Source organism: Motacilla alba, chromosome 3, assembly GCF_015832195.1.
Source record: "Motacilla alba alba isolate MOTALB_02 chromosome 3, Motacilla_alba_V1.0_pri, whole genome shotgun sequence".
Lineage (NCBI taxonomy): Eukaryota > Metazoa > Chordata > Aves > Passeriformes > Motacillidae > Motacilla > Motacilla alba.
Window position 1 is genome coordinate 57,249,294 of NC_052018.1, and position 13,376 is coordinate 57,262,669.

The 13,376-nt window shown below is 41.3% G+C and overlaps 1 protein-coding gene across 2 annotated transcripts in view; it reads right to left on the reverse strand.

The window, feature by feature from the left end:
* The window catches only part of FNDC1 (fibronectin type III domain containing 1), a 62,960-nt gene that overhangs the window by 11,852 nt on the left and 37,732 nt on the right, over positions 1-13,376 (reverse strand). For both annotated transcript variants that reach the window (XM_038133185.1, XM_038133186.1), the window contains exons 11-15: positions 12,790-13,173; positions 8,005-8,070; positions 5,964-6,125; positions 3,782-4,012; positions 3,285-3,393 (exon numbers count right to left, since the gene is read on the reverse strand). In XM_038133185.1, the coding sequence (XP_037989113.1) occupies positions 3,285-3,393; positions 3,782-4,012; positions 5,964-6,125; positions 8,005-8,070; positions 12,790-13,173 (952 nt within the window). The remainder of the gene's footprint in view (positions 1-3,284; positions 3,394-3,781; positions 4,013-5,963; positions 6,126-8,004; positions 8,071-12,789; positions 13,174-13,376) is intronic.

The following is a 13,376-nucleotide window of genomic DNA, read 5'->3' on the forward strand; positions in this document are numbered from 1 at the left end:
GAGAATTAAAGTTAGGGAAAGGACCTTGTCAAAACTACTGGTTTAAAGATTTAATAAAGTTTAAAGTAATTTTAGCGTTTACAATCACAAATCACAAGGAAGCAGCTCCTGTACCCACTGAAGCTGACCAGAGTTTCACTAATGGAAAAACTTCCACTTCGCAAATGGAGGTCAGACCAGGCCTCAGGAGAAAATTTATGACATGGATTAAACATAGATTTCTGTTTTGTTTGTAGAACCTAAATAACAGGCAGATGTTTTCCAGGATATGTTGACAGCTTGAAATCTTCTCTGGTGCTGACTTCAGCCAGGATGCCAACCTGCTTCTCATACACTGTGCATGCTGCAAAATTGCACCGCCCATAGCCCCTTTGTGGGACATCCAGTAGCCAACAGCATCTGCTTACAGTAAATTACTTAATCAGACATTTCTCACAAAATGCATTAACAATGTAGACACAAAATTTTTAGATTAACTTCAGCTTTCACGCCATATTTTCTTAGGCATGGTGTCTTTTCCTAGTGATTAGGGAGTTATTTTTAAGACAAAAGTCTTAAAAAATCAGTTCAGTCTGTGGGTTTGGAGAATGTAAAAGAGAATGGCTGATACATAAAATTTCTCTGTTCTAAAGCTCCTTCGTTCTCCACCACAGACCCCACAGGAAGCCTTTATTGCCTTCACAGAGCATACAATAGGGGCCAATGGATTATACCATCTTCAGGAAGATGCTGGAGAAACAATATGCTTAAATACATAGCACCTGCTTGAATCTCCCTATCATGAAACAGAACCTTAATTTGACAAGACAGTCACTAGGTTCATGGAGATGCATGAATCCACAACCTTGCTGTTCCTATAAAACTCCATTCAAATACAGACAAATTGTGACCTGAAGCCTGGAGTTAATGTACATCCCAGACATGCTGGCAGCTCCACTCCCACCAGTTCCCCTGCACTGAGCGTAGCATGGACAGCAGCTGCAGAACTCCTGTGAGCTTTCACTGCAACCACTCCTTCTGGTGCTCTGGAGCCCTTTAGGTGTCGGTGTGAGAAGCAGAGAGTTATCTCTGGAATTCAACCCTGTCCTTTAAGCATCAGGAGAGGAAGAGGTGACTGAAAGACTGAAGAGGTGAGGAGTTTCAGCTGGAAGGTAGAAATGGCACAGAAGCAAGAAATGGAGGGCTGCAGCCAGGAGAAGCAGGGGTGTAAAGGCAATGCCTTCCTGGCCTGCATGGGAGACAAAGCAAGAGTGGAGTAATGAATAGTGGTGAAGGGGAAAAAGGCTGGGCACACAGAGGAATCTGGGATGTGGAGGCAGGAACAGGTTCTAGCAGCAAGAGGAGAGTTGTTTAGGGAAAGGGAGTCCTCAAGTCACAAGGATGTAGATGTACAAAGGCAGAATGGTCTGCATTCCATAGTGGTTCCATCACTGTCTAGGAACAGGAGATCTCAAACCTCTTCCCTCTTGCTGTAACAGGTGAAACCTACAGAGAGCTGTGCCACATACCACCCTCCATACATTTGTAGCAACCTTTTATAAGGAGAGCACTAGTAGATGCAGAGTACACCCCTGAAACTCTGCACTGTGAAGTAATTTTGCTTTAACACACCATGAACCAGCCTCAAAGACTGTCACTAAGGTCTAGATTACCAATCTTCTGAATAAGTGACCTTTTCTAGCTCTTGGATATATAAGAAAATGCCTCATGAAGCGTGTGATTGAGAGTACTGTAGACAGAACAGGAGAGGATAAGATGGACCATGTTTTCCTGTAACATCTTATCTCTGTACTTTTAACTCTGTAGGTGCTCTGAATGTGCTTATCCTGCTTCTCCATAATTAGCTTTCCCCTGCTAATTTTCCAGGTCTTTGACACTGCAGGTGTCCTCTGCTGAACATGGCCCTTGTGCAGCTGCGTAAGGAACTGCTGCAGAAGTTGCTCAGGTCCTGGCCCTCCCAAGGAGATGTCATGTCCTCAGAACTCTTTAGTTGGAGGGGGAGAAGTTTCTGTGGAGGAGAGAAGGGAGTGCACACCCTTCTTTAAACATACCGTGATTTCTTGGTGCTTGGAATGTTTCCCAGACAGCAAGAGTAGCTGCTGGGGCAAACCTGTGTGAGTCTACGCTGAAGTCTGGAGAGGTGTCATGATGTGGTCAGAAAAACATACCTCATCATATGCTCCCCAATTGGCTACACTGCACTGGATTTTCATAATTTATTTATCTTATTTTGTCTTTTAAGGTTTTAGATGAAGGCCATGCTCAAACAATTCTGTTTTCTAGGCTGAGGTTCTCAATCAACTACTTTTAACGCTCAGAACCTTCCCTTTGCCTATGAATTGTCTTGGAAAGAAAAGATATTTTGGCTGACACTGTTTCTTTCTCCTGTGCTGTCCTAGCACAAACCCTATGTGCCTGTCCAAGCAGTCAATGCTCAGATCTGAATGTTACCACCAAGTAAGACATGCTAATTCCAGCCCACAGTCCCAGTGTGTCTCTCCACTGCGTGAGCAACACCTTCCACCAGCACCTAAGAGACTGCAGACAGCAGCATGTGAGGGGCCGAGCCCAAGGGAGCACCAAAGGAATTTCAGGCTCAAAATTTGAGAGACAAATATGTGAGACACTGAGCATCCCTCTAAAGGAGTAATTTGAATGCAGTCCCTCTGTACCTGTTTAATTTGCCACAAATCATTCCAGTACCATGTGAAGCATGCATTCTTGTTCCACAATTTCAGTCAGATTTTTTGTAAGATAAAGAGCTAAAGCTCCTGCTAAACTGACTTCTGAGCAATTGTCACAGCCTCACCTTATACCACCAAGCCTTCTCTTCCAGCACATTTATGTGAACAGAAAGCAAAAATAGACCAGTGGGCAGCACTTCCCCAGCAGCCTTCAGGCACCAAATCTTGGCCACACATATTTGGAATGGCCCACATGATGGGTATATTTTAGCATATTTTAGTATACTTTCCCCTGCAACATTTGATTATCCAAAAGATTAGAAAATGCATTTTAAAACAATATTTTCTTTGTTACTGAAATGTGTTTTCATACACACAAACATATATACATGTACACACTGCCATCTGCTCCAGGGTTCATACAGTAAATATATCAGGCTGTTATTGTGCAGTTTATAGAACAATTTGCTGTCCAACAGAATGAGTAAAATCTAAACCAGATGTAAATATTTATACTAAGACCAAGAAAAACAACTGACAATTCTCAAAATTTGTTTTATTTCCTTAACAGAACTGAAAAGGAGAGGGTCAAATCCTTACCGTGTGTTGGGCTTCAGGTTCTCAATGGGCAAGTGAGTAGACCCTGCAGTCCTGGTTGACCACTTATTCTTTAAAAAGTCATCATAGGATGCACTGTAAACCAGATAGCCTGTAAACAGGAAAGAGAAATAGTTGTGAGGATTCTAATTAAATTTTAAATAAATTATATCCCTAGGTGTCACAGTAAATTTTAAGGATTAAAAGGAATTGAAACATCTTTGAATATGAAAGTGATTCCATGCCTAACTCTCCTGGAAAATCCTGGCCTGTAAGAATTTCTTATCATTAGCTAATAATGATGGAACATTATTATCAGAGGACAGCACCCAGTTGTGAATTCTGATTTAAAAAACAGCAAAGGCAAAAAGATGACAGAGGTAATGCATTCACTGTTTTAAGTGACACATTGACTGTGCAGACACCAATACAAATGGTCATTTAGGAAAACCTTCCCCTTCTCCATTCTCCCACCGAGAGAGAAACCCTCAGGAGAGTACCTGTTACCATGTCTCCTTGGGCAGGTTTGGCCCAGTCCACAATGACAAAGGAGTGACAGCCTTCAACTGCCACAACTGTGATGTTGTGAGGGGCTTTCAAGGGACGCTGATCTTTCTCTCCGAAGTCATTGGGAATGATTTCATCAAGGCTCTCCACTTGAAAATGTTCCAGGGCCTCTGTCAAGGAGCAGGGGGCTGCTGGATCCTTATTGAGATAGGTCACATAAGGAGCTAGAAAAGACAGGGAAGGGCAGCATTTAGTAAGGAGTTTGAGGTATCCCACAGTAGCACACAAGCTGGCAATTTCCTAAAGAGAGTCAAGTTTTGTGGTGCATTTTAAAATTCCTCACCTTCCAGTCCAGAGACCACTGCCAGCAAAGCATGGCTTACAGCCAAATTGATTGATGAGCGGGGAAAATGGGATATCAACATTCAGGTTTACCTACACCACACCTACAACTGTACCAAATTTTGCAAAGATGGAAGGACTGACTTTGCTACAAGAGGCAGAAGAGAGCAGTCTGACTGCAGCACTCTCTGCATGCTACCTTCAGCTGCTCTGGAAGGTGGGATGAAAATGTCATCCAAATTCTGCCTTTCCAACATGGGAGCAGATCCCTGCGAGGGCCTTCAATCACCTAAGACTTTACAGGCCCAAGTGGTTGGTTATTACACAAACATCCTGAGCTGGAGCAAAACAACAAAAGACACATGAAGAGCAATTCCATGATGAAGTCCAACTAGTTTAACGGATTGTTGTGGTCCCCTGGGTACTAAGGGACCAAGAGCCAAGAGTCCTTACCTTCCAGGCATGTGTTCCCAACCTGTAACTCCTATTTTTAAAAGCTTTATACTGACTGGAATTGCACTTCAGTTCAGGAAAAGATTAAACCATCTTTTTATTGCCTTAAAAGTCACCGTAACATTCAAAGGAAGGACTATAAAACTTGCTTTGGAAATGTTTATTCAGTTGCAATAATACAATTCATTGGAATGGTAATATTATTTCCCTAGCGCCTTGAAATGTTCATAAACCAACGTTTCTTGGTTTATCTTATTGGATTTCATGCCCTAAAGGAATTTTTTCCAGATCTTGCAATGAAGTTAATTTTAGCCTCTCCAGCTAAATGAATCAAGAAGCACTGTCAGTGAGAGAGCTGAATAGAAACATCATGAAATTGTTTGGACAGGGAAACTGAAGATGCACTGGAAAAAGTTTTGGCATATATAAAACCAAATATTTTACTCCAGAAGCAGACTTTCACTCTAAGCCACATGAAGCTTGTGGATATTGGAAGGGAAGCCAAGACATATCAAAGATGATTCTCCATCCCCTGAACACTTTTCTGAAATGCCAGGTGAGTCAGCAGCTGACTTGACCTCAGTTCAAGTGCCAGAAATATGTAAAGGGCTGCAGGGGGTGTTACCAGCCTGGGGTGGAGGCTGGAATATTCCCTACAATCTCCAAATCCCTCTCTTCTGGCCCCCAGCTGACATAGAAGCAGAGATGCTCTGAAGTCAGTGTTGCAACACCAACTTACACAGTTTAATGGCTCATGTACACACAAGACATGGCTCATGTAATGGGGGCTCCTTCACCAAATGCCTTCTACTGAGAAAATGTTCAAATACCAAAATCATATTTATCTCTACTGGGCTTATTTTTTTTTGAAAGCTCATATCCAAAGTACCATTCATTCCTTGACTTTGAAGTACCCCTTGAAGCACACATGCTTGTGCAAGGTGGATGAAATAACTGGAAAAGAATCAGGTCCCCCAGAGGAAGACTCACACCTACGTGGAGACTTGCCCTGCTGGAATTGCTGGTGTGAAGTCAGATGCAGCTAAGCTGAACTGGCGTAGACACTCTTGCTCTCTTACTAACTTCAGCTAGACCAAACACAATGCAGAACACAGAACAGAGCACTTACACTGAAAGAGTACAAAGAGGTTTTTAGTGGTTCAACAAAATCATTGTGGGCCCATGCATAGACATGCAAGCATTGAAGCAAGGAAAAAAGTACTGCTGTTTGGGTTTCCAAGGTGGCAATCCTTAAAAGGCCCACACACACATCTACTGGATGTGTTTGTGCAATGCTCTCAGCTGAAGGGGTGGCCTAGCTGGAACAAGAATTCTTTGCAGCACAAGTAGTAAGCTAGATAATCCAAAGGGCATCCTTACCAGTGAAGCGTTTCTTCCCAGCAATGTCATATTCTGACACAGGACCAGTGCCACCAACACTGGTCTCCGGATAGACAGCTGCCAATTCTGTCGTCGTAGAAGCAGTGGTAGTGGTGACAGTGGTGGTGGTTGGTGGCAAAGTGCTCTCGAGAAACTCGTAGTCTTCAGAGGAAACACAAGATGAAAGTGTTAGCATGCTTCATCTAATTTTTGCTTAAGTATGAGAAGGGAAACAATTCTGTCACCAGCCACAGTCCCAAAGAAGTGCAACACACCCCGCCCAGTGGGGCCACTACACACTCCTTACAGAGCTCTATGTCGAGGTTGGTCAAACTTCAGCCTTGCAATGGTTTCTACCAAACCGATGGACAGGGGGAACAGTCTTTGCCCCAGAATACTCATGTCACTATTGATTTAGACCTCACTCACACAGTTAAACAGGACAAAAATTAACAGATGTATTTGTACAGCAGTATCCCACACAGGTATCTGCCATCTCCACTCACAAACCCCAAGAGAAGATGGACAGTAATTGAATCCCTGGCCAAAGCCCTCAGATGCCAAAGGAAGTAGAGGAGGGAGAGGAAAAAAAAAGACTTGCTAAGAAAACTTTGTGTTGCAATTCTAAAGCCCTAGAAGTAGTTCAATATTGCTGTCAAACCCTCCTGTGATGGGAGGTGCAGAGTCTGGAACTTTCCATTTGTGGTCCCTGCAGGGCCATGAAGGAAGGCAAACTGTCCCACATGAGCCACATTATGTTCAGTCCTATTAAACTCAGTGCTCTTTGAAAAGCTGCTGTGCTACCTGACTGGCACACAAAATGAAGGGAAAGTAGCATTTGGCATCTCTGCCATGACCTCATGCAGGCTGGGGAACTCAGCTCATATCTTTGAGTGTTTTCATATCTTGAGTGCTTAAACTGCTAAAGAGTGTGTTTTCTGCAGGTGACCTGTACCTAAGGGGAGGCCTGGCAAAAGACTTGTGCACTGAGGATATTCTGCATCCATGGAGATGTAAGGGAAATGGGATGTATGTCTTGTGCAGTTTCTAATTCATCCCCTCCTCTCCACATTCTAAATGTCAGTTTCAGTATGAAGTGATCGGAATTAAAAGTACAAATGTCTGTAATATCTTCCACTCAGCTGCTGCACTCTCTTTTTAAATGCTTTTCTGTTGTTGATTAGACTTAAGATCCAGCGCTACAACCACAAATTTAAAAAAAAAAAAAAAAAGAAAAAAACTTTCATTGCTCCAGAGCCATAAATTCTACTAAAAAACTTTTTGTTTAACTGAGGTCTGTACTAATCCACTTCCATATGTGAGGGCAGGAGCAGGAATTTGAGGACTAAAAGGGATAGAACATCTGATGTCACTGATGGCAGAAAGCGAATTTCAGTTCCAGTAACTGAGAATGCAAACTTACAATTAAATGCTGTGACTTGACGTTTCCTCTTTAGCTAAGTTTTGTATGTCCTTGATTATAATATCAAGATGGCATGAATATAACTCTAAAAAAAATTTCCCTCTTTTCATCTGATTTCAAATCTCTTCTATATAAATTCCATATGAATTAAGCAGATTAGTTACTTTATATGTAGGTGATCTTATTCAGTATGAGCATGCTTAATTGTCCAAATGCAGACTGCACATTGAAGAAACAACTCGCTAAGGTATTTCAATTGTTCAGGGCTTGAATGCTATTTGGACTTTGTATTTTAGAGGAGGTAATTGACTTTGACTAGTCTGGAGTTAGAAGTTGTACCAGAGAAAGTAAATCTAAGATTGAAGCAGTGTCTGTATGACACAGCTTCCTCAACAGGTTCCTGTCAGATTGCAGGACAGATTGAAAGGGACTTTTATGTCCAGAAACAGATGATTTTGGACCTTTTCTCTTCATATATGAGGCAGAACTGTTTTCCAGCTCACCATCATTTGCTTAAGATCCCATTTACCAATCTGCCTCCTTGAACCCAGTTGCAAAGAAAGAAGACAGAAAAAAGCAACATGCCACTTGCAATAGACTCCTATAGTCAAACCATACCATCATCATATATCACATAAGCTTCTGGAGTTGCTGTCACATCTGAATCCAGTCCTGAGAATGTATCTATTGACAGAGAAAGAAAAAAATGCTGTAAGAATTCAATAAAACAATTCTGGAATAAAGTTTAATAGAAAATATATAGCCAGTGGAATTGTAAAGAAAAAGATAACTTCCTGGTTTCCAAATAATGCTGTGACAATATGCCTTGCACATTGAGAATAACAGATGAGAAGCTAAGTGCAGTAGTCAGGAGTTTTGCTGGAGGAAAACAAGTTCAGGGCTGCTACATAAAATTAAGAGAAATCACCTTCCAGAAGCCTGCCCCAGGCCGCAGCTGCTCTGGAGCAAAGGTAGGCTGCCAGCAACTATATAATGATCACATCTGGATTTGACAATATTTTCTAGTCTCAGAAGCAGCAAATGTGAAAACATTATATGCCAAAAAAACCAACCAAGGAATTAAATATTTCTACCCAAATATTTTTGTGGAGGTATAAAAACAAACAGCCCACAGAGCCATGACATTTATAGGCCATGTCAATGGTCTTGCAAGGAATGTAGCCCAAAAGGAATGGATTTGTAGAATGAAGTAATTAGTGCTGGATTTTCTGGGATTTTACTCTGCACTAGCTCTACCCTGATCCTATGGGATGGCTGCCCATTACAGGTTGGGCCACATAGGTGTAATCCTGAAGCACTGCTCTGCATTAGTTTCATCCAGCATGAATTCAGTTCAGGAAATCAGAGTGAGATTGCTCCAGGATGCCAATGAAAGCATAGCAAGGACAGATGATTATGAGGCGCACATCAAAAAATCTCTACTGATCCACCCCAAAACCCAATGCAGATGCACCAATAGACTTCCCTGCTGACTATTCCTTGATATTATCTCATTATGTCTGCAGGACATGAATCCAGCACCAGATACATCAACCACCAAGTACCTCATCTGTTGAATCCCAAAGGCTTTCCTGCACATTCTGAGGAAAGAGTTTATCCACATTTTTCAGGGAAGCCAAAGAGTAGAAAAAGCTCAGCACAGTCATAAAAAGCCACACAAGCAAAGCAAAAGCACTGTGCTGTAACCTGCTGCAGGTACCATCAGAAGTCTCCAATGCAATGCTGAGGCTGGGGAGTGGCCAGCATGTGAACAAAGACAAGAGAAAGACAGTTTTGACCTCCAGACACATCACATACATTGGTTGCACTCCTGTCAAACTCAATATAGAAGCAATAGTGTTATTTTCACTAAACCAGAACTGCAAACAGTGCAAAGTTTCAACTACCAATGTTAAATAGTTCACAGATATAATCTGAATGATACATTTTAATTTTGCTGATTTTTTTTAGAACCAACAATTACTGTATAACTGATTTTTTTCTCCTAAAATAATTTTATTTTTAAATACACTGTGAGATTTTAATGTCAAAATAAGCTTTAAAACACAGGAAATGGGTTTATTCTTGTCAGAATATTTTTTTTCATATTCTTTCATATATGATAATCTGACATTTCCTCATGGTAGACTTCTGCAGCCACTCTTCAGGAGATGATCCCCTTGGAAGTCACTTGATTTCTCTGAAGGTAGTCAGTCCCAAAGTAGATTCTTTGCTGAATTCTGCAGATCTACCCTCAATGGGCCAACATCAACCAACATCTATAATGTATGCACTTACCTTTGACTGCCTACATCCAAGTAACCAAGAGGATCAGATATGCAGAAATTTGAAATCTTTCATGGGCAGATTGCAACTCATCCATGCTTATTAGCTATTAAGTCCTTGGCCTATGTACAGTCCAGCAAAGCCAAATTTCATTTTCTATTTTTGTACTCAATTTCAATGTCTGTGCTTGTTTAGCATTAGCTGTGTCACGGTGACAATAAGAGTACTTCCCAACAAACCTCTCATTTTGTTATTTTCTGTACATACTCCAGCTGCAGTTCTTCACCTTGCTCCATCGCCCTTGGCTGAATCTCTTGAGTAAACCCTGCCTGTAACAAATGGGGCCAAATTTTCCTATGACCACTTGCCACAGACTTTTGGCATCTGTAAGGACAGTCTTGCTGTCTTACTCGTCTTACAAACTCCATCACTTGATTTTATCACACATAACATGTGGTTAAGTCTCCACCTGTTTTTTCCTTTGTGAGTTCATGAAAAAAGTTTAGTTTATTTCACTGACAAATCACATTTGGGTGGCCAAACTCCTCCTTGAAAGTTAAAGACTGATGAATCTAGTGAAAAGCTGGTAAAAAATTCTGCTGGATCAAGAAAAAATCCTGCCAGAGATAACAGAATTTGCCAAAGCTTAAATAGAACATTTGGAGCTGGGTTTTGGCACTTGCAGACCCTGTCTGTTTGTAAGTAAAGCACTTAGCAACAAATATCAAGCTTTGGCGGAAAAAGTGTTTCACTAAATGTGGAGTAATTTCTCAACTCAGATTAAAGGGAAAGACAAGATAAAAATATAATTTAAAGTAATTTGGAAGTGGTCAAGTGAAAATTGCATTGTTTTGATAATTGAAGCAGTAGTTTACCCCTCTTGAAATACACACTTCCCTTGTTAAACAATAACAACCATCATTAAATAAACACCACAAAGATCTTTACTTTTCTAGCAAGTTCCTTTGTGGAACAGGCAGACTGTTTTCCTGTGTTTATCTAATCCTGAAGCAGGTCACTAAGATTTTAAAAAACTGAAAAAGACTCTTCAGAGAAGCTTTCAAAATTCCCAGGTAGGGACTAATATTGCAAAAGCTATAAGGTAATTAGCCTTAAGAACCAGGTAAGAAGCAGAAATCCAGCACCATCCTTTTAGTCTTCCACTGTGAGGCACCGGCAGACTCACTGTCAAAATGTCAGGCAGTTTATGAGTTACTTCAAGGCCATTCTCATTGAACACACAGCCTGAATAAAAACTTAATTTCCATTTGTGCCTCTATCAAGTTCAAAGATTCAGCAAGCCCATCTGGTAGAAGGCAAAAAGCCCAAGCAGAAATTTTTAAATGTCCAGAAAATCACATGAAAATTCCCCAGCCCACAACTCTGCTAAATGTAACACTGCAAAGGATTTTGTTACTCAGCTTCTGGAGCCTACTTTCAGTTTAACCCCAGATATACGTCATGAACTTCTACTGTTCTTACAATGTGTATTCTCAGAAGAGGTCCTCCAGGTACCAAACAGCACAGGCCAAAAAAGAGGAAACGTTATGGCATGTAATCAACATTTAAGATAAGCAAAAGGAGCTGGGGGGTGTGGGAGGGAGTCTAACTAGCAAAAATCATGGCTCCCTTTAGGCAACTTTGAAAGTATGAGAGTGACTATATATAACAATATTTGTAACACTTTGGTTAGTACAATTAAGAACTATGAACTTTCCTTAGGTAAAAGCAAAACTCTTCATATTAATATTGAATGATGATATGATTTATACATACATATGTGTGTGTGTGTACACATCTGTGCATACCTACACTGTGCAAGCACACTTCTATAACTGAACAGTGTCAGACATGGCTAATTGTTAATAAATACTAACACTATAACTCATTGTAATTTCACCTGCATAAGGAGCTGACATCTCTGACTCATTAACTGTCATGGGCCGCTGGTAAGGGAATTTTGTTTTCTGCTTCTGAGATCTTCTCCCAAGTCTCTCCATCCTTAGACTCGCTGTGAGTTGCAGGAGCCACACCTTTCTATATCACTGCCCTTTTCAAAGTGATAGTTCAGCTTCCTAGACCATGGTTTCATGACCTACTTGTAAATGTACTTTGACTTAAGAGATACAGGTGTATAGAAGAAAGGTAAAGGGGCTTCACTACCCATTAAAACTGGCTGCTGCAATTGTCAGATGTCTGACTGCCAACATGCTGCTAAAGTTATGGCTGTGCTGCTATTGCCCATTGGTAGAATGAGTTGAGGATTACCTACAAATGGGAAGGGTAAGGGGCTACCATGGTGCACCCTGATCTGGTTTAGCAAAATAAGCAGCTAGCTCACTTGCAATCCAGGTGCTGAAAGCTCAAAACACGATAGGGAACAGGATCAACACTGAAAGACTCTAGTGCATTTATATGCATTTACTTTGGATTTCAGTTTGGCACCACAACCTAAGCTCGTATAACTGCAACAGGGAAAAATGACATGCACTGACACTGGTTTGTATCTTCACATATTAAAGAAATCAGTGTACAACTCTCTGCCTTATCTGTACAGAGCCTGGGTTGCCTTTCACCAGCTTCATTTGTGCTGTGCTGCATTCCTGCTAGACAATCTATCTCCAAGGGCTGGCAAGAGAACAAGAATCTCACTTTGTAAATGCTGTTTCCACCATGGCTCAAAAGAGAGACTTTTCAGAATTCACTGTGATAAGTGAACACAAAATAGACAAAATGTATAGCTTCTCCAGCTCCTACCCTGGCCTGAAAAGGAATGAGAAAAATTTATATGTAAGCGCTTTGACCACAAAGCTACTGCCTACACTTGTACCTCTGTGAGTGAACATATGTGATAAAGGTGGATCCAACACAACGTAAGAAATTTGCTGAAAACAACACAATTTCACAAAAAACCTCGGCTTTGGTGAAAGTTGGTGTTTTCCAGGAAAAGTCCATTTAACACCCAAAGCCTCCTTCATGAGCTCTAATCTCAGCTCTTACCTTATCAAATGAATCAAAATCTTCAGAGGCAGACTCTCCACCATTCCACATCTGTGTAACTGTGCTGTACAAACAGCACTGCCACGGAAATTCAAACAGCACACAAAAGGAAATTACCTTCTGCATTGCACTCTGGCAGGCCATCAAACCCCAGGAGCAAGTTGCCTTCATCATCATACTCTCCATAGGTGCCTGGAGGACAGGTTGGTGCGGGTTTCTCGGTGGGCGGCTCAGTGGTGGTTGGTTCAGGAGTGGTGGTGGTGGTGGTTGTAGCAACAGTTGTTGTAGTGGTTGTGGTGGTTGTCGTGGTAGTTGTTGTAGGTATTGTTGTAGTAGTAGTTGAGGGAGTGGTTGTTTTCTTAATCATTTCAAGACCAATCAGAGGCTTTCCTCCAAGGCTTATTATTGGTTTATCTTGTGCACTCGCTACAGGTTTACTGAATCTGCTATGTCCAAACAAAGGCAATCCATCAGGACTCACCATTGGAGCACCCTTTTCATCTAAGAGAGAAGAACAAAATCAAAAAATCTCATCATTGATCCACTTCAGGCTTATAGCATTAAGCGTTACTGTTTTATCACAGTAGATGCCGCAAAAGCACTGAATAGAGTGAATGAAGCCTTCTGTAAGTAAACTGACAGAGAAGGAGTGTTACTTAGGAAAGAGCCAGGGCTAAGGAAGCTGGAAACTGGTTCAGAAGAAC